The sequence below is a fragment of the Astatotilapia calliptera genome, chromosome 3 (assembly GCF_964374335.1).
Source record: "Astatotilapia calliptera chromosome 3, fAstCal68.1, whole genome shotgun sequence".
NCBI lineage: Eukaryota > Metazoa > Chordata > Actinopteri > Cichliformes > Cichlidae > Astatotilapia > Astatotilapia calliptera.
In genome coordinates, this window is record NC_137424.1 from 51,564,196 (window position 1) to 51,591,084 (window position 26,889).

Below are 26,889 nucleotides of genomic sequence, written 5' to 3' on the forward strand. Positions count from 1 at the left end.
GTCTTCCCCATGTGATGTTTGTGTAATGTATGTAATGGTCGGAAGGGTAACACGGCGCTGGCACGGTTGGCAGCCTTAACCCAATTTCCCTCGGGATGAATAAAGTATGATCAGTCAATCAATCAATCAATCAATACTGTGGCAACACAAGAAACCTTTTTAAAAACAAAAAGTGGTGAGGTGACTCTCACTTGATGGGAGTTGGTTCTTCTGATTCACTACAAAGTGAATGACACATCACTACTGAGGAATATTTGATTGGGGAAATGTTGAACCTTTCCCTAAAAATGCAGCTTTGATCTAAAGAGAAATACAGTAAAGTTTAACCCTTTAAAGCCGGTCGGAGTGGGCACGCTCTGTTTTGCGTAACTATTTTTAAATCACTGTAGCACTGCAACCATGTAAGCTAGCGCAATAATTTTTTTGCACATGAAACCGGAGGAGTTGTACTTGCATCTTATGCCATCAGCTTGTCCTCGGTCACGGTTTCCTTCCACATGTAGCTTTGCAAAAATTGCATAAAAAGCACTTGCAGCAACAAAAAAATAATATTCCAGAAACACGCTTTGCCGATCCGATCAGCTGTTCATAACACTTCCTACGTTGGAATAGACGTCAGCGCGAACTATTGCATGTCCACTATTACCTGCATGAAACCGGAAGTGACGTCATTTTCGCAGAAATGTAGTTCTTTACCTTCAGGGCCTTATGAGCCTATACTGATGTTTTTAAAAGTTATGTTTGACTTTATGACCCTTCTGTATCATTTCTGGGATGCTTACAACTCAAATTACACTTCTGGAAATAGTTTAAATTGATGCATATGCTGGTTTTTTTTGCAAATTTGCATTATAATATTTATTTTCGTTTTTTCCTGCAGTATATAAAAATTGGTGTATTTCAAAAGTAAAACTATGAAGCCTCTTAAATTTCTCTAACTAGAAATATATGTTAAAAAAACAAAAACGATTTTCAATTTTTTGTAGTTTATTGCACTTTTTTGCAATTTATGTAGTTACTATGCACTTAATGCATACATATTATTAAAATTTGGGTTATAGTGGTTGTATTTAAGTATAGCAACTTGAAATGCTCCCAAAAATGGCACTACAGCATGTAAAAATATAATATAAGCTCTGGGGGACTTGGTTCTATGGTAGGTCTTAAAGGGTTAAAGAACTTACAAGATTACAGATACAGGGAGTGCAGAATTATTAAGCAAGTTGCATTTTTGAGGAATAATTTTATTATTGAACAACAACCATGTTCTCAATGAACCCAAAAAACTCATTAATATCAAAGCTGAATGTTTTTGGAAGTAGTTTTTAGTTTGTTTTTAGTTTTAGCTATTTTAGGGGGATATCTGTGTGTGCAGGTGACTATTACTGTGCATAATTATTAGGCAACTTAACAAAAAACAAATAAATACCCATTTCAATTATTTATTTTTACCAGTGAAACCAATATAACATCTCCACATTCACAAATATACATTTCTGACATTCAAAAACAAAACAAAAACAAATCAGCGACCAATATAGCCACCTTTCTTTGCAAGGACACTCAAAAGCCTGCCATCCATGGATTCTGTCAGTGTTTTGATCTGTTCACCATCAACATTGCGTGCAGCAGCAACCACAGCCTCCCAGACACTGTTCAGAGAGGTGTACTGTTTTCCCTCCTTGTAAATCTCACATTTGATGATGGACCACAGGTTCTCAATGGGGTTCAGATCAGGTGAACAAGGTGGCCATGTCATTAGTTTTTCTTCTTTTATACCCTTTCTTGCCAGCCACGCTGTGGAGTACTTAGACGCGTGTGATGGAGCATTGTCCTGCATGAAAATCATGTTTTTCTTGAAGGATGCAGACTTCTTCCTGTACCACTGCTCGAAGAAGGTGTCTTCCAGAAACTGGCAGTAGGACTGGGAGTTGAGCTTCACTCCATCCTCAACCCGAAAAGGCCCCACAAGCTCATCTTTGATGATACCAGCCCAAACCAGTACTCCACCTCCACCTTGCTGGCATCTGAGTCGGACTGGAGCTCTCTGCCCTTTACCAATCCAGCCACGGGCCCATCCAAAATAGCAAAATAGGAATGATTTTGGTCAGCTGGGAGGGACTCCCAAGTTCAATTCAATTCTATTTTATTTCTACAGCGCCAAATCACAACAACAGTCACCTCAAGGCGCTTTATATTGTAAGGTAGACCCTACAATAATACATACTGTACAGAGAAAAACCTAACAATGATATTGTCATGTTCTTGGGTCTGTGACCCAGTGAATTGAATTGTTTATTACATGTTTCCCACATTATTACTGTCGGTGTTTTGGTTTTGTATTTCTAGGTCCTAGGTTTTGTTCCCTTTGCCCCCTCATGTTACTCTGTGCTCCCTCTGTTCTGTGTCTAGTCTACCCTGCCTGTGTGTTCCCTCTGTGTGTGTATATAAGTGTTTCCTTCTGCTTGTTGCTGGTTCATTTGTGTTGTCTCCCCATGGCTGTATCCCAATTCTGGGTCTGCAGCCTTAAAGTACGCAGCCTTAATGGTCCTCAAAGACCGCTAAGGCTGAAAGTGCGAGGCTTGTAGGCTTGCGAAATGGGACAGTCTAGCCTCCGTCGCGCTGCCCAGGTTGCCTAGCAACCATGATACTAACAGCTGGAAACGTTTCATACAGCTTTGTTTGACAGAAATGAAGGAGAACATATTTTGTTCATTTGTTTCTACATGAGCTCTGTGTGATTTGATAAGTATCTGAGGCTGAGACCACAGGACTGTAAAACATGATTTTTGGGCTTAATTTCTGTACTGAACAGTCATTTAAGATTAGCTAGTAAATAACAATTAGCTAATGTTGTTCATGAGACTAAAGTCATCTCACTTTGGTAATGTAAATATAATATGGCCAATATTATAGTTATTATATTAATCATTATTAGCTATTACAGCAGTGAGTTTGAACTCCATGTCAAATACTGAGCCTTAGTAAAGATTCAAGTTGCAGTTATTTATATGTCCTATCACCTTAAATCTTTACTCAAAGACAAGTTTATTTGACAGTGTATCTATAGATGTATCATATATAAGAGACAAATGTTGTTCTTTTAATATGTTGGCATTAATAAATTTGGCCCAATGCTTACGTATATGTGGAAAAAGCAAATGTACGAGCTGTGATAACTGTTGCTGATAGAATGAAGAGTAGACTGATATATTAAATATTCCTTTATTGGGTGAGAAATCATATCATGTCATAACTGCTTTAAGTCATACAGAATACATAGAAATCTGTTGGTGATCATGGATGTTTTCACACATTTCCACGCTGTCAGATTCCACTGGTGGAGTTGAGCATAACTTGGTTTTCGCAAGTTTATCGCCGCTCGTCATCCACGCCTCCCGCTGAACGCGTAGCGCTACTTTGAAGTTTGTTTTTCGCGCTACTTCGTACGGCACTACGTTGCCTGGTGGACGGACATGTGACCAACATACCACTCTTGAATCCCGATCCTTCTGCCAGGCAACGTAGTGCCGTACAACAGCGGAAAAAAACAAAACAAATCCTCTTACGATATCACAAAAATCATGGACAATCCATAGAAAAGCCGCACCTGACTAAAAGCCACAGGGTTCAAAGCTTGTGCAAAAAGTAGTGGCTTATAGCCCGACAATTACGGTGTATATTTTCCCAAAAATACTGATAGACCTACATTTCCTTACACTGAAAATCTTTCTGTACACCACCACCATAAAACATCACACCAATTTCTTTGTCATAATAAAAGAGTCATAATTCCTAACAAAAAATCTGCATTTTCTATTTGTTACTAAAGGCTCACTCATGGCTATCACTTCAAACTGATGAGTTGATGTTTTTAAATAATTTTCAGTTTTAACAATAATAATAATACTTCTACTATTTAAATGCAAGATATAAATAACCTCCAAATTTATATTGTTAAATTGATTGTTGGAATAATGTTCAGAATGGTTTGTATCATTATAATAAAAATTTGCATCAAAATCACTGTTGTTTTCAAAATTAAATCATTTATGTTCAATTGGATCAGCTGCAGCTGCCCAGCCAAGGAAACTCATGTCTTTGAGCTCATGCCAGAGAAGGCTTGGACTTCTGTAGTTAGTGAGTTAGTGAGCTCTTTAGAAAGATCCATTCTTTCATAGATGCTATTTTTTAACAATTTTAACAATAGATGCTATATGCTATTTTTTTTTTTTTAATCAAGAGATATGGGCCTGTACTTCTGTTCAAATAGCAAATTCTTAAGATGATGTATGTAAACCGTTATTGTGTTGTTTTCCTGGGTATTAAAAATAAATAATTAAATGTTTTATCTTGGTTTACAGGTATTTCTCCAAGTCCAACAAACCCTCCCGGTATGAAAAAAATCCATTTTCTCCTAATTATTGCTTTTACTTTAAATTTAACAGGGTGGGATAATGTATGGCACCAATCTTCATTCACTTTAGAAAAAACAAGAAGTGTGTGCATATGTTTGATTTTTTTTTTAATTTGCCTAATGCAGAAGTTTGCTATGAAATATGTTTCAAAAATTCTATAGCTGTAGTGACAAATATGTTGTGTATGAGAGACATCACCATATGTTATAACACATTTAATTTAACCTCCTAGGACCTGGCGTCCAGATATGTGGACATCACATTTTGGGTTGTCTAGACCAAATTACTAAATTTTGCTCTACAAGGGCCTGATATCCACTTACAAGGACGTTATACTGCCACTGTTCTATCGAAATTTAAACCGAATGTCCTCATATGTGGATCTCATTTTTCTAAGAAACAAAAATCAGGTTAAAAAAAATCACATAGTTCTTTGTTTTTAAATTCATCAGGTCCCAATCAGCCCAAATAGCAAAGAGAAATTAAAAATGCATGCCACGAAAGAGTTCGGGTCTTGGGAGGTTAAAGCACGAATGTCTATTTACCACAGATTACTGTAACATGACAGCTTTTTCAATAGTCGTTAACTTGTAAAGTCTCAATAGAAGTAGAGACATAGAGATAAATGTGATATAAAAATAAAAAAAATATGTGAAATTGTTTCTCGTAATTGTGAAAGAGTTTTGTGATTTTCTCCTTGTCTCCTCTACAGAGCCAGTGAAGTTTATTATAGACTTGAACTTGCTCTTCCCAATATCCAGTCTGCCCCCAAATTTCATTGATCTATTCAGAGGCTATGTGAGAAATGTGTCCTTCCCCCAAACCATCACTGAGTCTTTAATACTAGAAGACTTGAACTTCTCCACATGTAAGAATTTTGTGCTCAGTCACATTTAAATGTGTTCATACTCTGGTGCATGATTTATGAGCTGTGTTTGGTCATTCTCTTAAATGTCTTAATCAGGGTGCTATCCAAACTCCACTGGAGGACTGCAGTGTCAATGTGAGGACCAGTTTGCCTGGTCATGTGACAAATGTGGCCTATACGGTGCATGCAATAATGTCACCTCCCAAACCTGTGAATGCATCAAAGGGCTTCCTCCTGGTGGAGAGTTCTGTGAACCAATCACAAGTAAGCAGCTTGTAGCTGAAGAAATAGAATAATTTTCAAATCCAATCCTCTGAACTGCTCATCTTAGAGGAGACGCAGGGAATACAAAAGAGTGTCTCTGGGTGCTCTGTTTTTTATGCTCTGCCAAGTGCCTACTCACCTTCCTCCTCTGTCTCCCCCCATCTAGACATCCAATCATGTTGGTTACATAAAATCATCCAATGTCCAGCCACACCCTATCCGTCTCTCTATATCTATCTCCATCCTCCCAGTCTAAACTCTAAAATCACTACATTACATTTTTTATGTTATTCTTCACATAGAAATTCCACCAATTCAACATTCAGTCATATATGGTTATACTCTATCTTTAGTACATTCTCACATGAACAGTCATTTTAACGTAATCTCTTTTTAATCCAGAAATCGTTCTTTTAATTTTTCTCTTTATAACTGTGTATATATTATATAAGCCAGGCATTCTTTAGTGGCTCTTGTGTATAGCTGCCACCCATTCTCCCACAATGGTATCTTTCAAGGATGTTTCCAGCCAGACTTTTAGTGAAAGGGTTGTTATTAGAATCATCATCATGGTTTATTTTTTGTTATTCTTTATAATGTTTTTAACTTAAACCAACTTATTTTTTACATAACTGATTGCATTCTGACCAGTACTGAGTATAATGTGTGGCAAAATGCTTGTGTCCATATTTAATATGTTTTAAATCTGGTGCTGATTATGACTGAAATTACCGTTTTACAGGGAGAAGAAAATGAAATATTTAAATTTTTATCTTCATTCACAGGTATCTCTCCATGTCCAACAACAACTCCTGGTATGACAAACATCTTGGTTATTTATGCATTTATTCATTTATTTATTGCAGGGATAAAGTTCGACCAATTATGTAGTAATAAAACTTACGAAAGATAAGCATTACAGTTCGTTCATGAATCAATTATTTGTAGTGGTGCAACCGATTACGGTTGATCCATAATCTGAACCGATCCCACTCCACGGTTTGGCACGCACGTGATCCGAAGATTCGAAAAAGAAGAAAAAAAGTATGTGTATGGTGGTGTGGTGGGTCTGTTAAGTGATAGTTATGGTCAGCGCTAGTGGTCCAAGTGGAGAAGCAGAAGAGTTTGCGGTATTTAAGCAGCGCTTTGCTGCCCAATCCGACCGGGCTAAAGCTATTACAAAAGCTACTGGGGTGTTTAGCTGCAGACGGGAGGCCGTATTTCATTGTGCAAAACAAGGGGTTTCAACTATGATGCACGTGCTTGAGCCACGCAATGATATCCCGTTCGCGTCCACTTTAGTGGCAAGATCGTTCAGACCCCCAGAGCAACAGAAGTGCGATATAATGAGCGGTATGTATTATAGACCCTGTGCACGAGAAAATGCTAAGTTCCTGGTTTGAGACCGGATGTAGGGTTGTACATTTCTGGTAGCTTTACTTTGCGGTCAATCGCTACTAAGATATACTCCAAAATCATGTCCAAAACTCAAAAACGGAAAGATCGTGTTAAGTTACAAAGAGCAGAAGGTGGGAACACTCACCACTGTGTGTCATAAAAAATCTAATGATCAATTTTGACGTTTAAAGAGTTTAGATCGATCAGTTGTTTACATCACTCAACACAAGCAGAACTGCATTACTGCAGCAGAAGACACATCGTCCACATTCAGAAGCACATCTCTGTATAGTGACTGGTCTTATGATTTAAACAGGCAAATGTTCAGCATTCAAACTACAGCTGAAGAATAGTCAAACCAGATGTTTCCCCGTTATGTCGAGATCAGCTAGTCAAGTACACACCTACACAGCATGTCAACAAGCCGTGAAAAAAAGCCACACAAAAAATGAATGATTGCTGGTAACGGTTTCTATACATTAGTATTTACAAAGGGTATGTTGTGAATTACCTTCAAAATTACAGTGGTCCCTCACTATAACACGGTTCGCTGCGTGTCCTGCGTCCTGATCGCTGCAGACGATCTCCTCCGTGACGTCTCTCCTGTACAGTACAGAATCGCTGCATCGATTGCTAGCAGTGTGACTCTGAAGTGCAGTACTGTATGTCCACGATGTCCACGAAACGTTTTGCACCGTCAAAAAATAAAATTGGCTACTTGATTTCACCTATCGCTGGTTATTTTTAGAACATAACACCCGCGATAAACGAGGGACAGCTGAGAAATATAACATTTGAATCCCTTTTCTCTTTTGCTCTGAGGCGCGGGGGAAAATATCGACAAGTCGATGAACATCATTTACAGATATATTGGGTAAATGCCCAAGACATAAACCAGGCGTGAATAGGACACCGGAAACAAAGCTCCCCACAGGAGTTTCCGCACCGGAAGTAGCATATGCTAACGTGCACATAGGGTCTACCTTAACAATATAAAGCGGCTTGAGGCGACTGTTGTTGTGATTTGGCGCTTTATAAATAAAATGGAATTGAATAGAATTGAGTGATACAAAGACTGTACTGCCCTAATTTTTTTATATAATTGCGTGGAATGAGTCTTGAGTTGAATGTTTTTAACAGGCAAAAAATACTTCAATACGTAAATGTTAAACTTTTGTGTTTTTTCTTTTTTTGCTGATCCAAAAATCCGATCTGTGACTTAAAACCTTCATCCGATCCGAACCGTGAGATTTTTGATCCGTTGCACCACTAATTATTTATATATTAGGTTGTCTCATGTAACGAATGAGGAGAGCTGACTGGAGTAAATTATTGGAAAACAAAGCTAAACTCCTTGATAATTTGACATATACACTGCTTAACACAATATCTTATATTAAATGACATCTCCCATCATTGTAACAGGTCTATGTGATGAATTTTCCCCTTTTTTCCTTCACAGCACCAATAGACTTTGATATAGTCCTTGAATTACACATCCCAGCATCCAGTGTGGCCCCAAATTTCAGTGATGTACTCAGACACATTGTGAGAAATGTCTCCCTAACCCAAACCATCACTGAGTCTTTAACACTGAAAAACCTGACCTTCACCACATGTAAGGACTTGATCTTAATTGACTTTTGTACTCAGTCATATGTAATAGTGTTCATGTGATCCTGCATGACTTATGAACTGTGTGTGTTGTCTTAAAAAGGGTGCTATCCAAACTCCACTGGAGGGCAGCAGTGTCAGTGTGAGGACCAGTTTGCTTGGTCATGTGACAAGTGTGAAGTATACGGTGCCTGTAGTGATGTCATCTCCCCAATATGTGGGTGCATAAAAGGACTTCCTTCTACTGGAGAGTTCTGTGAGCCAATCACAGGTAAGCACTGAAATCTTCTAGCTGTTGCTACAGAAAAGTGCTTTCACCAAAGACCTTAATGAATGTATCTGACCAGCGTGTGTTCATCAACATATAGTTATGGTTACTTAGAATCACTTATTAAACATATGCTTCACTGTAAACTCTCTATAGTTAGAAATAATGGTGTGTTCTTGTTTCCTTTGTCTCTTTTTCATGTGTTTTTGGATTTTCTTCTTTGCTGTTAATTATTTTTTGTCATTCACTAGAAAATGAACATTTTAAAAGTATTATTTCCCTCTACAGATGTTTCTTCATGTCCAACAACAACTCCTGGTATGTGAACATTCTTCTTGCGTCATTGTTCCTTCTTTGAAGTATTGTTTTGCCGTAAATATCATTACAAAAAAAATGTGTAGTCACTGTATTTTACGGAAGTGTAGAGCTGCCACCCAGGGAAAAGAAAAATCGAGCCTATATCACGTCATAACGTGAAAAGTTTACTGTTGTAACATTACACTCTTCATGTTTGAACAATATACTATCATGCAAATACAATATACATAATTATCATGTTCGTGAAATATAATATTTATATTGTATGAACATAAAAGTTTTTTGTTATAACGTGATAGTAGTGATAGTATATTGTACAACCATGAAAAGTATATTGTTAGAACAATAAACTTTTCACGTTATAATTAGAGATGGACCGATCCGATATTACGTATCGGTCCGATACTGACCTAAATTACTGGATCGGATATCGGAGAAAAATAAAAAATGTAATTCTATCCATTAAATATCACGAAAGCACCTCACAAAACTTGCAACACGCCGTAACTCACCTCAGAACGTTAGCACGTCGGAGCAGTATGCATCACGTGATAGAGCGGCTGTGGCATGCGGGACCTGTGGTGGTCTGGATAGCATGTGGAGCTTCGCTAGCAACCCGGCATTTCATCTCCGACAAAGTTATCCCGAGAGAAGTAAAGCAAGTGTGTAAGTCCATCTCTGAATGTTTGTAAAGCATTCCTGCGTTAAGCTTAACAAACGATATATGGAGCGACTGCCTCTTCTGGCTGCTACTTCAATCATGAAACTGCTTAATGATCAGCTGATCAGCTTTTCTGTCGCAAGTCCGTCTCTCTTGTTTGTTTTTGGCCCACTTTGCACCAGAAAGAGGAAACCAGTGGATAAACAACAGCAGCACATTTAAGCTTGATAAGCTGTTGTTAGAATTTATTTAATATTACTTTCTACACCAGGATCTTTTTCTACGTAGCTGACGCTGGTAACTGAGCAGGGGCGGATCTAGCAAAGTTTAGCCAGGGGGGCCGATAGGGCATTAACAGGGAAAAGGGAGCACAAAGAAATACTTTTCTTTCTTATTCTCATTTAAAATGTCGAGCTTTTAATAAATAATTATCTGACACCCAAAGTTTTAATTTGATGTAAAATGAATAGAAGTCCATTACTGTATATAGTAACTATTAAGTCTAATATATATATATACCTAACTAATATATAAGCTATAGTACTAATATGTAAGCTATAGTACTTTTTCCTTTGGGAAGGTACCATCTGTGCAGACTGCAATTTTGTTGAAGAAAGATGTTGAATCTATTTAATATTTCTTGAAAAATAATTGATTTCTGTGCATTTTTTTTCACACTGCATCAAATTAAGGTTGATTACGTCGATTAAGCATCATGAGGTGGAGCGTGAGGGGTGGTTCCTTATTATTTTTTATTTATTTATTTTTGTTGTTGCTGGGAGTTGGAACCCTATTAGTTAGGTTGCTTAATATTTACGCTAAGTACTCTTTAAAATACCAGAATAGGGAGGATGGTGTAGATTTAAGTTTATTAGATTGATCAGTATTGCTGAACTATGAAATTTTTTTTTGCATACAGGTATAACAGAATAGCTTTAGTGTAGTTGTTGTTTTAAACTTGAGTATGAACTTATACAAAATGCAGCAAGATATTTAAAAAAAACTGTTTTGTTGATTAAAAAACACTATATCGGATTCATATCGGTATCGGCAGATATCCAAATTTATGATATCGGTATCGGTATCTGACATAAAAAAGTGGTATCGTGCCATCTCTAGTTATAATGTGATATACCTCTATTTTTCTTTTGCCTGGGTGGCAGCTCTACACTTCCATAATATATAACAACAACACTTTCAGTGTTCTTAGTTTGAAATGTAAAACAGTATGCTGAAATCTAAACTGCTGCTTTTTTCCTGTTTTTATAGTCATAACACCATCAACAACATTAACCACAGCAACAACCGGTATGGCGTTTGAAATGTAAAGTAAAGAATGAATGTCTGTGTGTGAGCTCCAGATCATCAGTTCCTCTGTAAAATCTAAGACATGAATCCCTTTTTTTTGTACCAACACAGCTATTTATTTGGCTGCATTAGAAAAGAGAAATTTGAAATATAAGAAAGGTATGCTGAAATCTGAACTACTGCTTTGTTTTTCTGAGTTTTTCAGTCCCAACCAGTGTTGGGCAAGTTACTTTGAAAAAGTAATTAATCATAGTTACTAGTTACTTATTTAAAAAAGTAACTGAGTTACAAGATTACAAGTTACAAAGAAATTAATTACTTGAAAAGTAACTATTGTTTTACTACTAAAAAATGTTTAACCCTCTGGGGTCCAGGGTATAATTGGCCATTTTTAACTACTTTTGATTTTCCCCACATTTCACCTTTAAAAACTGTTTATTTGCCTTGTTTGGTATCATCCTTTTCAGCACAACCTCACGTGTCTGAATTTACAGTTATGTTTTCATTTTGACATACTGTATTAACACAATTGATGCAAAATCAGACAAAAAACATAACATCCGAGTAGAAAAAGTTATATTTTTTACTGTAACAACCACAAACATTTTTAATGAATCATATTTCATAACTTTAAATGCAAATATAAATTGTCAATTTTAAAATCATATGCACAAGTTTTGCAAACAACAAAATTATTTGCAGCCATTCAACTTTCACCCTTAAAAAAAACAAAAACATTTAAAGCTATTTCCATAACAATCAGGTGTCCTGCATTCAATAAGATGCCACACAAAATATTTGTGCGACTCCCAAAAAATCATTTCTGTCCACTATAAAGGAGAACATCACAGCCTGATACCTGCAGGTCTGACAGCAGCAGGTGTATCACTCCTGTTTCTACCTGGAGACAGCAGTCGCCTCATTGTTCTGACACACAACACCAACCTATCCACAACACTACACACTAAATACACAAGACAACACATTAACTACACACCCCAAACATGCTAAACGTCACAAATCTCTCACATCTCAAAACTCTCTCTCTTTCTCTCTCGCTGTCACTCCTAAAACCTCCCCCTCTTCCTAAACAACCAAATGTCATGTTTTCATATCATTTTTTGATTGGTCGACATGGCGCATTTTTTCACCAACATGAAAGGTCTGTTTTTTGTTTAGTTTTTTTTTATTTTTTGCTCATAAGCAGAGAGTGCTTGCTGCGCTGTCCTTGGACAGTAAACATGATGAAACTATTGAGGAAAAAACTCTGCGTATATATTGTTTATCATGACTCTGGTTTTACGTGGCCTATCAACACAATTTAAAAACTGGTATATATGACCATTTTGCTTTGTCATCTTAAAGTGGTCATGTGATTGGCTTACCACGACTACTTTATTCTTCCTCAGTCAAAAAGCAGCACTCATGTAATTGTTTTGCCCCCTTTGCTTCAGGTGTTGTGCCAAAAAGCAATTGTCTGCCAGAAAGTGATTGCCGTCCGCGGGAACGCGCGCAGCTGCTTAAAGCTGTAGCACGTAGATTAGAGCATTTTCAGATGAAAACAGTTTTCAAACCTGTCCGGGCTAGTGTGGACGTACCCTTAGTGAGCTCTTTAGAATGATCCATTCTTTCATAAATGTTTGGAAAAAGGTGGACTGCATGGCTAGGTGCTCTTTTATACACCTGTCACAATGGAGCTGAAAAAATCTAAAATAAAAAATTAAGAGGTGTGGCCCTTCACTTCTGTACTTCTTCTAGTCCTGTACGTCTCAAAAGAAGTAGAAACATCTTAGATGGGGTGTTTGTTCATAAACAATTTATGTAAATGTTGTTTCTCATAATTGTGAAAGTTTTGTGATGATTTTCTCCTTGTCCCCTCTACAGAGCCAGTGGAGTTTAATATAGACTTGAACTTGCTCTTCCCAATATCCAGTCTGCCCCCAAATTTCATTGATCTATTCAGAGGCTATGTGAGAAATGTGTCCTTTCCCCAAAACATCACTGGGTCTTTAATAATAGAAGACTTGAACTTCACCACATGTAAGAATTTTGTGCTCAGTCACATTTAAATGTGTTCATACTCTGGTGCATGATTTATGAGCTGTGTTTGGTGATTGTCTTAAATGTGTTTATCAGGGTGCTATCCAAACTCCACTGGAGGACTGCAGTGTCAATGTGAGGACCAGTTTGCCTGGTCATGTGAGAAGTGTGGCCGATACGGTGCATGCAGTAATGTCACCTCCCAAACCTGTGAATGCATCAAAGGGCTTCCTCCTGGTGGAGAGTTCTGTGAACCAGTTGCAAGTAAGCCTCTGTCACAGCCAGTTTCTAACTCCTTGCTCTGCAGCACAGACACCCCCAATAATGTAAACCAACCAAAAATAATTATTATCCTGTTTTGTTTTTTAAACTCCTTTTACAGTATGGCAAAAAAACAAAACTTCAGCTTCAACTTCTTCTCTCCAGTCCTCTCTATCTTATGTTTTTCTCTATATTGTTTATTGCATATTAAGGTTCCTGTTTACTCTCCATAGAAAATAGAGAAACGGTACATTTGCAATAGCAAGATACTCCATGATCCAAACTGCACAGACAAAATTTGTGTTTGCTTATATTTGTTGAGCTTACTTAAAATTTCATGACACCTAAACAAAATAACTCCATTGACTCCCATTTCTCTTCAGCAATACTGCTAAACGCCTTGTGTTGACTTAATTCTCACCATTGCCACATAGCCATGATGGGACGGACAAAAGGGTTGTTTCTGAGGGTGTACACGGGCCTGTGGGATGGCTTTACTTTCTTGTTTTTAAGGAGTATCTCCAAACCTTCCACCACAAACAATTCCAGACTGGCAACAAGAAAGAATTAACCAACACTTTAATGAATTTATCTCATACAAATTTAATTTAATAAACTTCTTAACCAAAGGTAATTAATAGTGTTCCTGATTATTCCCATCCAATTTAAAATATTCTAAGGCCATTTCAAAACAACTATTCCTAACTGTCAAAAAGGAATATTTTAAAGTTAGAGAGAGAGTGCCTCCCAAATCCAATCTTGGAGCTGGTTTTATGCTTCCACTGAGGAGGAGTCTGAAAACTGAAGATCCTGCCTCCCATTCTCCTTTTAAAAATCTTGCACTCTGCAATAATGTCTCCTCACAAACCTGCAGGTACATAAAAGGGCTTCCTCTCACTGGAGAGTTCTGTGACCTGATCACAAATGAACTACTTGTAGCTGAATGCATCCACTTTGTGATATTACCACTCCCAGATATCATGAAACATAGAGAAGAGATACAATTTCTTAAGTAGACTTGTTTATTACGATCACAATACCACCCTTTCTAGAATTCATGAGCTTTTCAGAATGACCCATTCAAACATTTTAAACTGAGTAGCCTTGCAGGTTGAGTCCTGTCAGCCACACTCCCCCTGAGATTGGTGCATTAGTTTAATTAACTGGGTCAGCTTTAGTGGCCTAAAAGTAGGTCTCAAAGGAATACCACCTACAAATACACCAATACAGATGTACACATCCAGTCACATTGTTTACTTAAAATCATCATCATATCATTCTTTCTATATCTATCCCTACTCGCCCAGACTAAACTCTAAAATCCCTTCATTACATTTTTATGCTATTCTTCACATAAAATTCGATGATATTTCCGTCCTTCTAATGGAGAGTTTCGTAAACCAATCACAAGTAAGCACTGAAATCTAGCTGTTGCTACAGAAAAGTGCTTTCGCCAAAGACCTTAATAAATGTATCTGACCAGCAGGTGTTCATCAACATATAGCTATGGTTACAAAGGATCATCTATCAAACATAGGCTTCAGTGTAAACTTTCTGTTGTTAAAAATAACGGCGCGTTCTTGATCTTTTTTCCTTTTTTCTCCGTTTTTCATTTTTGATTTGTGGTCTTCTTTGCTGTTAATCATTTTTGTCATATACTAAAAAATAAACATTTTCAAACCCTGAATTTCCTCCACAGATATTTCTCCATGTCCAACAACAACTCCAGGTATGTGAACAATTCTTGCTTTCCTTGTTCCTTCTTTAAAGTATTGTTTTGCAGTAAATATCTTTACAAAATTTGCAGTCACTGTATTTACTAACCTAAAGTCTTTCAACAATGTCATTTGTGTTAATAATTAATTAACACAAATTATTTATTATAAATAATTACTTATAATTATACATTATTATAAATTAATTAACACTAATTGTTAATAATTTATATAGTCAAATATAAATATCACCAAAGCTTATGTGGTGATAATATATAACCACAGCACTTGTTGTGTTCTGCTTCCTGTCCTTAAAGCAAACACTTGATATTAAAGACATAATATGTACGTTGCAAGGATAATTTAAATTAGATTCTGTGGCTGCATTTAAAAATATTAATCTACAACACAAAAAAGTATGCTGAAATCTAAACTGCTGCTTTTTTCCCTGTTTTATAGCCATAACACCATCAACACCAGAAACTACAGCAACAAACGGTATGGTGTTTGAAATGTAAAGTGAAGAATGAATGTATGTATGTGAGCTCCAGATTATCACTTGCACTGTAAAATCTAAAACACGAATCACTTTTGTTGTACCAACACAGCTGTTTATATGGCTGCATTTAGAAAAGAGAAGGTTGAAATATAAGAAAAGTGTGCTGAAATCTGAACTGCTGCTTTTTTCTGTTTTCACAGTCACAACACCAGTAATAACAATGCCTACTACAACATATGGTATGAAGTATGAAATGTAAAGCATAAATGTTTTTGTGAGCGCCTGATCATCACTTGCACTTTAAATTCTGAAAAACTGCATGACTGTTGTTGTAACGACATCCGTATTTAAATGATCTGCAACTACACCCTATTTATGTGATTTTGTTAATAACTTTAATCTCTGTTAATACTTTATATATTCATATGCAGTCCCAATCAAAAGGTTAAGACCACCTGCAAAAAGTCAAAAAATCATATTTTGCATGGATGGATATTAACAAGGTTCCAAGTGGAGCTTCAAAATGCAACAAGACAGAATGGGAGTGTAATGGATGTTTTCATTTAATAAAGCCTGGACACAAACAGTGAGCGGTCGCTGGACAGAAACAAAAACACAGGCCTGGGGACTCGAACCCCAGGATTTTCCCTCTGGAGACTCGAACTCCTTTATAGGAATAAGATAAATCATTTTTTGAGCATGCAATTTATTGAAAAAAACTGAAACGGGCTGTTTTACTGCTGGATTCATTGTCATTTTCTGTCAGGTAGTCACACTGTAATTCCGATGGCCAAAGACAAAAAAGGTTTCTTTTGTTTAACGTAGTCGGGTTGTTTACCATTCTGCTACCTATCTATGGCCGGACACTAAAACTATTCTGTGTTCTGTCCCCTTCATATCTTCTCTGTCTTTTGTTTTCAGCTGTGCCCATCATTTTAAGTGGATCTGGATCAACTCTGATGTTCTTGTAGAGTTGACGTTTTTTTAGGAATTGCTACCTGATGTGGTCAAAGCATTTGTTCCTTTAAGCATTCGATCCAGGTTTTAACCATGAGTTGTTGTCATGAACTCTGTGTAGTGACTGAACAAATTAGATTGTGGATATTAGCAGAAATAAGCTTATTATTTTAGTGTGTCAGTAGAGTCTCTCTTTTAGCAAAATAGTGAGCATTTTGGAAATTACTCACCAAGCTCTACTTGGTGTAGAGCTGCTGGACCAAGTTCTTAAATCAACTGCAGCAGGACTATATTATTATTATTATTATTATTATTATTAGTAGTAGTAGTAGTAGTAGTATTAAGCAAGTAAATCTGAGCTGTCCACTTTGTACTTATTCTTACAAAAGATTTGTTGATATCTTCAAGACTTTTTAATATTCAATACTCTGACATTCTCACTATTTTAAAAAATAGTTTAAAAAATTTTTTTCTTTCAACCAGCATTTCCTAATTATACATTATATGCTTGACATGGGTCATCAATATGGATACATCATTCTAAATTTCATTTATTTGATCAGTCTTCAATGCCATAATTCTTTCTTGTGACTCATTTTTAAGGTGGTTCACTCACATTAAATGAACACTTGACATCTGAATCATGTATAATCCAAAAAACAGGAATATGATAACTTCCATCACTTAAAATTAATCCACTTGTTATTGAAAAATGAGCATTTGGAAAAACCATTTTGTTAATAAGGGTTATACTTTCTTTGGTAATCTGACTAGGTTTACTAGGTCAATTGAAACCGATGAGTTAATGTTTTTAAATAATTTCCAATTTCAACAAGATTTATATGAATGCTTCTACTATTTAAATGCAATATGTAAATACTATTAAATTTCTTCTTGAATAACATTTAGAATATTATTCATCATTATAATAAACATTTGCATCAAAATCAATGTTGTTTTTTAAAATTAACTAATTTATGTTCGATTGGAGCAGCTGCAGCTGCCCAGCCAAGGACACTCATGTCTTTAAGCTGATGCCAGAGGAGGTTTGGACCTCAGTAGTTATTGAGTTAGTGAGCTCTTTAGAATGATCCATCCTTTCATAAATGTTTGAAAAAGGTGGACTGCATGGCTAGATGCTCTTTTGTTTTGTTTTTTACACCTGTGAAAATGGAGCTGAAAAAAATCTGAATTAAAAAATTAAGAGGTGTGGCCCTTCACTTCTGTACTTCTTCTGATCCTGTGCATCTCAAAAGAAGTAGAAACATCTTAGATGGGGTGTTTGTTCATAAACAATTTATGTAAATGTTGTTTCTCATATTTGTGAAAGAGTTTTGTGATGATTTTCTTCTTGTCCCCTCTACAGAGCCAGTGGAGTTTAATATAGACTTGAACTTGCTCTTCCCAATATCCAGTCTGCCCCCAAATTTCATTGATCTATTCAGAGGCTATGTGAGAAATGTGTCCTTTCCCCAAAACATCACTGGGTCTTTAATAATAGAAGACTTGAACTTCACCACATGTAAGAATTTTGTGCTCAGTCACATTTAAATGTGTTCATACTCTGGTGCATGATTTATGAGCTGTGTTTGGTGATTGTCTTAAATGTGTTTATCAGGGTGCTATCCAAACTCCACTGGAGGACTGCAGTGTCAATGTGAGGACCAGTTTGCCTGGTCATGTGAGAAGTGTGGCCGATACGGTGCATGCAGTAATGTCACCTCCCAAACCTGTGAATGCATCAAAGGGCTTCCTCCTGGTGGAGAGTTCTGTGAACCAATCGCAAGTAAGCCTCTGTCACAACCAGTTTCTAACTCTTTGCTCTGCAGCACAGACACCCCCAGTATTGCAAACCGACCAAAAATAATTATTATCCTGTTTTGTTTTTTAAACTCTTTTTACAGTATGGCAAAAAAACAAAACTTCAGCTTCAACTTCTTCTCTGCAGTCCTCTCTATCTTATGTTTTTCTCTATATTGTTTATTGCATATTAAGGTTCCTGTTTACTCTCCATAGAAAATAGAGAAACGGTACATTTGCAATAGCAAGATACTCCATGATCCAAACTGCACAGACAAAATTTGTGTTTGCTTATATTTGTTGAGCTTACTTAAAATTCGCAAGTAAGCTGCTGTTAATAAAATATTACTGCTTCTATGGGAATTAAGATGATAAGAGCAGTGTTGCTGATTAAATAAATACCTTAAATACCTTTTGTGGAAATGCACAAAAGGTCCATCATGGTCCGTGGTGAATTTCACTTATTGCAAAGTGGAATGCATCCAATTTCTTAAATAGACTCACCCAATGTCAAGCCACACCACATTATTCTATCTATATCTATCCCTACTCGCCCACTCTAAACTCTAAAATCCCTTCATTACATCTTCATGTTATTCTTCACATAAAATTCGATGATATTTCCGTCCTTCTAATGGAGAGTTTCGTAAACCAATCACAAGTAAGCACTGAAATCTTCTCGCGGTTGCTACAGAAAAGTGCTGTCACCAACGACCTTATTAAATGTATCAGGCCAGGATGTGCTCATCAATATATAGCTACGGTTACTTAGAATCATCTATTAAACTTCAGTGTAAACTTTCTGTTGTTAAAAATAACGGTGTGTTCTTGTATTTGTTTTTTTTTTTGTCTTTGTCATTTGTGGTTTTTTTTGTCTTCTTTGCTGTTAATAATTTTTGTCATATACTAAAAAATAAACATTGCAACCCTGAATTTCCTCCACAGATATTTCTCCATGTCCAACAACAACTCCAGGTATGGGAACAATTCTTGCTTTCCTTGTTCCTTCTTTAAAGTATTGTTTTGCAGTAAATATCACTAAAAAATTTGTAGTCACTGTATTTACTAACCTAAAGTCTTTCAACAATTTCACCAAGGCTTATATGGTGATGATATGTAAGCACAGCACTCCTGTCCTTAAAGCAAACACTTGATATTAAAGACATAATATGTACATTGCAAGGGTAATTTAAATTAGATTCTGTGGCTGCATTTAAAAATATTAATCTACAACACAAAAAAGTATGCTGAAATCTAAACTGCTGCTTTTTTCCTGTTTTATAGCCATAACACCATCAACACCAGAAACTACAGCAACAAACGGTATGGTGTTTGAAATGTAAAGTGAAGAATGAATGTATGTATGTGAGCTCCAGATTATCACTTGCACTGTAAAATCTAAAACGTGAATCACTTTTGTTGTACCAACACAGCTGTTTATATGGCTGCATTTAGAAAAGAGAAATTTGAAATATAAGAAAAGTGTGCTGAAATCTGAACTGCTGCTTTTTTCTGTTTTCACAGTCACAACACCAGTAATAACAATGCCTACTACAACATATGGTATGAAGTATGAAATGTAAAGCATAAATGTTTTTGTGAGCGCCTGATCATCACTTGCATTTTATTTGATTTTGTTTTTTTGTTTTTTTAAATTTTTTATATATTCATGTACAGTCCCAATCAAAAGTTTAGGACCACTTGAAAAATCTCAAAAAATCACATTTTGCATGGATGGATCTTAACAAGATTTCAGGTAGGGCTTCAACACGCAACAAGAAGAAACGGAAGTGACACAAAACATTTTTTGAACGTGAATTTATTGAAAACAACGCTTAAACTGAAACAGGCTGTTTTACAACTTAAGAAAAGTTTAGGACCACTTGCCTTTAAAATGCCAGATCTTTGCAAAAATGTGGATTCACTGTCATTTTCTGTCAGGTAGTCACACTGTCATTAAGTTCTGATGGGAAAGGCAAAAAATGTTTCCCTTTTTCAACATGCTCGGGTTGCTAAACACTATAAGCAGGGTCTCTGGCAGTGCACCATCACTGCTGAGGTGGGACAGTCATTTGGAATTTCTTAAATGATTCTGAGGGTTATGGAACAAAAAAGTTGAGTGGAAGAAACAAACAATTTCTCCTGCAGTGAGCCACAGGATCCAATTGGCTGTCCCTCAAGACACTGGACGATCCGCGACTCAAATTAAGGCCGTTACTGGTACCAACTGCAAACCCATAACCATCAGATGGCATCTGAGACTGAAGGTCTTCAAATATAAAAAAACATCTTCAAAGGCCTTTTGTCCTGGAACGCCACAGAACTGACTGTTTGGACTTTGCAAGAGAGCACCAAACACTGGACATTGAAAGGTGGAAGAAAGTTTTATTCTCTGATGAGAAAAAATCCAAGCAGATGCCACTTCAGATGTTTTCTATGCACCACAGTGGTGGTGACACCATAATAGTCTGGGGTGCTCTTTTTCTTCAGTGGAACAATGGAGCCTCAGGAGGTGCAGGGGTGTCAAACATAGCCCCTGGCTATGTCCAGATGTTGCAGAGAGCATCCCTGATGACTGAGGCCCTTGTCTGTGTGGTAACGACTGGACAACGCTACAGTACACAAGGGCAAGGGACTTCTTTCCGGAGAATAACATCAGTCTTTTTTGGACCATCCTACGTGATCCCCTGATCTAGATCCTCCAATTGAGAACCTTTGGGCATGGATGGCAAGGGAAGTTTAAAAGATGGACAACAATTCCAGACAGTAGATGTCCATTGAGCGGCTGTCTTCACCACTTGGAGAAATGTTTCCACTCACCTCCTGGAAATGCTTGCATCAAGGATTCTGCAATAAATTTTTGAAGTGATCGACAATAACAGTGGAGCTACTCATTACTGAGATCATGTTTGAAACTCTGATTTTTGTTCTTTTGATCAGCTGTTAAACAGCCTGTTTCAGTGTAAGCATTGTTTTCAATAAATTGCATGCTCAAAAAATGAATTGTCTCATTTCCATTTCTTCTTGTTGCACGTTGAAGAACATTGTTAAGACCCAACCATGCAAAATATGATTTTTTGCCATTTTTAAAGTGGTCTTAAAATTTTGATCAGGACTGTATAAATTTAAAATGCTTTTGTGTCAAAGCTCACACAGTGTTAATATCAGACCAAATCACTTCAACTGTCAATAAATATGTGTGTCAACATGTCTGCTCATATGTTGATTGAAAAGATTTTAAGTGTTCTGTTTCATGTCCATAAAGCAAACACTTGGGTTTAAGATATAATATGTAGTGTTGCAGCATGTACGTTAGATTCTCTGGCTGCGTGGGAAAAGAAAAAATATACATATTTAAAAGTATGCTGAAACCTGAACTGCTGCTTTTTTTTTCTTCTTTTTTTACAGTCACAACACCATCAACAACAACACCTACATCAACAAATGGTATGATATTTGAAATGTACAATGCTCCAGATTATCACTTGCATTGTAAAATCTAAATAAATCGAATCTCTTTTGTTGTAACAATTCAGCTATTTAAATTATCTAAAAATGAATCTGTTTGCCAAGTGACTCATGTAACTGAGAGCTGGGGTAAATTTAATTGTAGATTGCTGCCAACAGGATTTTGACCATGTGGAAATTGCTTTTTTTTTTTTTGATATGGGAGCTTGTTGTCAACATTTTATTGTGTCCCATCATTGTGACAGGTTCATGTGATGCATTCACTCATTTTCTCCTTCACAGCACCAGTGGTCTTCTATATAGCAGTTGAATTGCACATCTCAGCAACCAATGTGCCCCCAAATATCACTGTTGTACTCAGAGACGTTATGAAAAATGTCATCTCTCCTCAAATTGAGTTTTTAACAGTAAAAGACTTGAACTTCACCACATGTAAGGACTTGATCTTATTTATGTGATTTTTGCGCTATTTTTATATAGTGCTATATGAATGAGCTTTGTTTTGTCATTCTTTTAACTGTCTTGAAAAGGGTGCTCTCCAGTCTCTACGGGAGGGCAGCAGTGTCAGTGTGAGGACCAGTTTGCTTGGTCATGTGACAAGTGTGACGAATATGGTGCATGCAGTAATGTCACCTCAGAAACCTGTGGGTGCATCAACAAGCTTCCTCCTGGTGGAGAAATTTGTGAACCAATCTCAAGTAAGAATTCAGTAAATAATTTTTATGTGACCTGAATATGATGTATTCAAATATATCTTTAATACATTTATTTCTGTTGGAATTCTCTGGTGTTAATTTCCTTCTTTTTTCTTGGATCTTAATTTTTTCTCCACAGCTTTCAATCCATGTATAACACCAAATACAACTACATTACCATCAGTGACAACTACAACAATGCCAACACCAACAACAACAACAACAATGCCAAACATAACAACAACAACAATGCCAAACACAACAACAACAACAACAACAACAACAACCACAACAACCACAACAACTACACCAATGACACAGACATTTGAAATAACTATGGATGTTGAATTCAAGGAAGAATACAATCAAGAAACCAATGACTTTCACAAAACTGTTAGCAACACTGTAAGTCTTTGCCTTTTTTTCTTTGTTATTTAGTTTTCTCTTTTTCTCCTTCTACTAATATTTATTCCCTGTTTTTGCCACTGTCTCAAACAGATCAGAGAAGAAGGACTGAATCAAGGAATACAAGCAAAATTAATTAAATTCCGGTAACTCACAGTGTCTTTTTTTATTACTACACAATTCCTAACAAGGTTTTTTCTTCACTCCTTTTATGGTATGGTTATTGAAACATTCCACTTGTTTTTGCAAAGTCCGTTCACAGAAACGGACTTTGCAAAAACGTTATGCAAAAGTGTTATGGGGGGAATATCATCATCCCCACCCTATGAGATTAGTTACCAACCTCCAAGAACAACTGATGTGTTGAAGGCACTGAATGAATTGAATTGAAGAAAGAAGTACACAAAAGAGTAAAGAAGTAGAACAACCTTTACATACCTGGGGCCTTAGAAACTGCCATTTTTTATTCCAAATGCACCCTGAGATAACTTCCTCCATTATGAGTAAAGTCACCCTATCCATCTTAACCATGTGTGGCACCACACACAAATGTGAGTTTTCTGCACAGTGAACTTAATCAAAACTAAATATCGGTCCAGGCTTGAAATAGGCAAATGAGAATGTGCCCAGGTTTAAAATCCTGGCAGCAAAAGCGAGAGCTTAGTTAGTAGGGAAGTTGATTAAAAGAGGGGGGAGAAAGTGAGCCCCTGCTACTCTATAGTTATTAAGACTTAAGATGAGATTTATTATCTGCAAAACTGGTTGAGACTGTTTAGTCAGGATGTGAAACACAAAAGGGGAAATTTAAATTCTTTCCCAATTCATTTAATTTTTCTGAGGTTAGCCACTTAATTTGAAGGACAAAATTTTCAAATTTTATTATTTTCTTTTGTTTTAAAATGGAGCCTTACTTTAAATAAGAATGTTGTGGAATCTAAACGCAACATGGGTCCCAGTGGTAATCACAGCACCCGGGGCAGTGATTCCTAAAATGGGGAAAAGGGTCCAGCAGATCCCAGGAAAAACATCTGACAACTATATCCAGAAGTGCGCAGTCCTAGCAACAGCAAAGATCCTGTGCATGGCCCTCAAGCTGCCAGGATCTGAGCTTGAAGGATAAAGACTGCTCGCAGGTCGAGTGAGGAATTTATATGTTCAACATTTCAGGACCTAGAGAAGGCCTTTAACTGCAGTCCTCAGGGTGTTCTGTGGCCCATTGTTGGCCATTGTGGCTCATGAATATGGACCCATTGTTGCAAGATATCTGGCCTCACAAACAAATGGTTGGTTTGCATTGCCGGCAAGATGTCAAATTCATTCCTGGCGGGTTCTGGACTTTGCAAAGGCTGCGCTTTGTCAATGATTCTGTTCATTACTTTCATCACAATTAAGACATTACTGTAAACATTTCCATCTGTTAAGTTGTAAATTAATGTGACTGAGGGAAAACTCAACATGCAGTAAAACTGTCTCTACTGCTCATTCTAAAAACATATAATCTGGAAATAGTCTGACATTTAGCCTTTACCCAGTAGAGAAAAAATTAATTGTTAATTATTTGCAATTTACTGTAATTTATTTATTTTATTTTTTTTGCCATAACTAAAGGCATTTGATGTTTTTGTTATTTGAGATGAAACTTGTTTGGCCTGTGTGAGTGAACACATAGCATGTGAGAACTTAAGAGTTGGCAACTCTTTTGTGGTTACATTCTTTTAAAGGAATTCTGTTCTCTGTTGCAGGAGTGGAAGTACCATTGCCCAATATGAAGTCAGTGGTCCCTCTTCTATTACACCAGACTTTCAGGCACTAAATTTAAAAATATCTAACAACCTGGCAAAATTATATCCTGTAATATTTGAGGGTAAGGTAGTTTTTTACATTTATGCTTTCAAATGTTGTGAATATCTGTTGGTACAGATAGTTGTTTAATAATTGTGCGACATTTTTGTCCTTAAAGCCTCGGGTCCCCTGACATTTTCGCCAAATGATGGATTTTATGAGGAAACAGTGACTGTAACATGTGGCCCTCCACCAGGGGATTTTGGCACTGTCTCAGCAGCAGAGTGGAGACGTAATACGGTGCTCATATCTGAAGATGGAGGACACAGAATTTCATTTAAGGATGGAAAATCAACCTTAACTGTGTCCAGGTTTATTAGCGCTGACGATGGTAAGAAATGGGTTGCTGCATTCAATAGGAATACATTTTAATAGAATTTGTTTAATTAAAATTTAAATTAAAGTTCTGCATCACAGTTTTCTCTTAGTACTCAGGCCAGAGCAACAGCAAAATTCTGATTGGCTGGGTAAAATTCATCTTACAGTGCAACGCAAGCATTGTCAGTGCATCAATCAGTCTGACCCGCTTTTGAAAAGAACAAATTGCAGAGAAAGTTTCACCCAAAAATAATTATAGTGCAGTCTGTCTTAGTGTAGTAAATATATCACCACAATTATTTTATGTATTGAAGAGGTATCCAATGGTTGTGCCTAAGTCTCTCACAGAAAAGCTAATATATATATATACCATTTAAATACAGTGCAGAAGAATTCTGCCATGTTACTGAACCACCGCAATAAACTCTGATGAGAGCAAAATGTCTGGTGCGGAAAACTCTGTATACAGTATATATGTTCAGTGCAGATAGATATATAGTGTATAGGTATACATGTCATCCAAAAAATCCACAACACAGATCTTACAAAAGAAATATGGTACAAAAGCCAAAAAAATGTTTTCCTTTGCTGAGCTGTTACACTTCATGTGAGCAGTATATGCATTTTAACCAGTGATTTAAGGACCACAATAGCATCTAAACAAAGGGACGTGACATTTATAGGTACACTAATATTCTGATATACAGTTTTTCCCAGTTTCTATGGCTCACTTCTCAAATAATAGTTTAGTGATGCAAAAGAGTACCGCCATTGGTTGGGGGCAGACAAACAGTTTCCCCTCTTGGGTTTGCAAGCACATTATAACGGGTGTGCAGTTTATGACAATTTGTGGCCAAACAGAGTATTAGGTTGTTGTTTTTTTACTGTACTATTTTATTATTAATGAGCTGATATTCTACTTTTTAGTTCTGTGCAGTCCAGTTTTTTTTCCCTCACAATACATTGTAAAGAGTCCTTTCATTTTAATACAGAATGTAATATGTTCTGCTTTTAAGCATTTAAGCTATATTTTTACACAATCGCAGTTGGTTATTCCCAGAAAAATTAGGGTTGGATTGCTAAAAAGTAAAGTTTCAGTGTATGAGGGCGGAAAACCAGGAGTATTCCAAAAATGTTATTGTTGTTGTTATTACAAATATTTTATACCTCTTTTGTTGGTTTAATTTGAAATTTTCACTTTTAATTACAGGAGTTTATGAATGTCGGCTGATGCGCACAAATGACAAAGCATTTTTTCGTCAGAAATCTGCAACATCATTCAGTCTGAAAACAAAACCCACAATCACAGTCTCACCAATCAGACAGTATGTGCAATGTTCTGGAGGAAGTGTGGCTCTGGAGTGCAGTGTGAATGATGGGTATGAGGTTCAGTTTCGGGACATTTCTGCAGCAGGTAAGCCTGACACAAAAACACAAAAATCAACAAAAGGCAAATCTGTTACTGAGAAACATTTTATATCACAGCATTTTTCACAAAAGCATATTTAATGCAATTAATATTATTTTGTAACTTTTCGGTCTTGCTATTGTTCTACTCTCTAGGATATTTTTAACTTACCTTTATTGTTGTTGTTTAGGCACTGGTACTTCCATTACCTATAATTATCCTACACCTCAAGGTTGTCAAGAAGGGGAAAAGACAGTCATCTGTCAGTTAAAAAACCAACCTTCATATGCAAATAGAATAACACTACAGTTATCCTCACAGAGTGAGTATTACTTAATACATTCAGATATTCACAAGTATGATC

At 36.6% G+C, this 26,889-nt stretch overlaps 1 protein-coding gene across 1 annotated transcript in view; it reads left to right on the forward strand.

The window, feature by feature from the left end:
* Nucleotides 1-26,889, forward strand: part of LOC113019084 (uncharacterized) — a 36,965-nt gene that overhangs the window by 4,769 nt on the left and 5,307 nt on the right. The window contains exons 3-29 of the mRNA XM_080295689.1: nucleotides 4,365-4,394; nucleotides 5,131-5,286; nucleotides 5,383-5,550; nucleotides 6,336-6,365; nucleotides 8,411-8,566; nucleotides 8,666-8,833; nucleotides 9,119-9,148; nucleotides 11,079-11,117; nucleotides 13,002-13,157; nucleotides 13,254-13,421; nucleotides 15,118-15,147; nucleotides 15,593-15,631; nucleotides 15,833-15,871; nucleotides 17,956-18,111; nucleotides 18,208-18,375; nucleotides 19,335-19,364; nucleotides 19,674-19,712; nucleotides 19,914-19,952; nucleotides 21,798-21,836; nucleotides 22,140-22,289; nucleotides 22,388-22,555; nucleotides 22,692-22,957; nucleotides 23,051-23,103; nucleotides 24,700-24,821; nucleotides 24,918-25,130; nucleotides 26,328-26,531; nucleotides 26,716-26,847. Coding sequence (XP_080151815.1) covers nucleotides 4,365-4,394; nucleotides 5,131-5,286; nucleotides 5,383-5,550; nucleotides 6,336-6,365; nucleotides 8,411-8,566; nucleotides 8,666-8,833; nucleotides 9,119-9,148; nucleotides 11,079-11,117; nucleotides 13,002-13,157; nucleotides 13,254-13,421; nucleotides 15,118-15,147; nucleotides 15,593-15,631; nucleotides 15,833-15,871; nucleotides 17,956-18,111; nucleotides 18,208-18,375; nucleotides 19,335-19,364; nucleotides 19,674-19,712; nucleotides 19,914-19,952; nucleotides 21,798-21,836; nucleotides 22,140-22,289; nucleotides 22,388-22,555; nucleotides 22,692-22,957; nucleotides 23,051-23,103; nucleotides 24,700-24,821; nucleotides 24,918-25,130; nucleotides 26,328-26,531; nucleotides 26,716-26,847 — 2,988 coding nt within the window. The remainder of the gene's footprint in view (nucleotides 1-4,364; nucleotides 4,395-5,130; nucleotides 5,287-5,382; nucleotides 5,551-6,335; nucleotides 6,366-8,410; nucleotides 8,567-8,665; nucleotides 8,834-9,118; nucleotides 9,149-11,078; nucleotides 11,118-13,001; nucleotides 13,158-13,253; nucleotides 13,422-15,117; nucleotides 15,148-15,592; nucleotides 15,632-15,832; nucleotides 15,872-17,955; nucleotides 18,112-18,207; nucleotides 18,376-19,334; nucleotides 19,365-19,673; nucleotides 19,713-19,913; nucleotides 19,953-21,797; nucleotides 21,837-22,139; nucleotides 22,290-22,387; nucleotides 22,556-22,691; nucleotides 22,958-23,050; nucleotides 23,104-24,699; nucleotides 24,822-24,917; nucleotides 25,131-26,327; nucleotides 26,532-26,715; nucleotides 26,848-26,889) is intronic.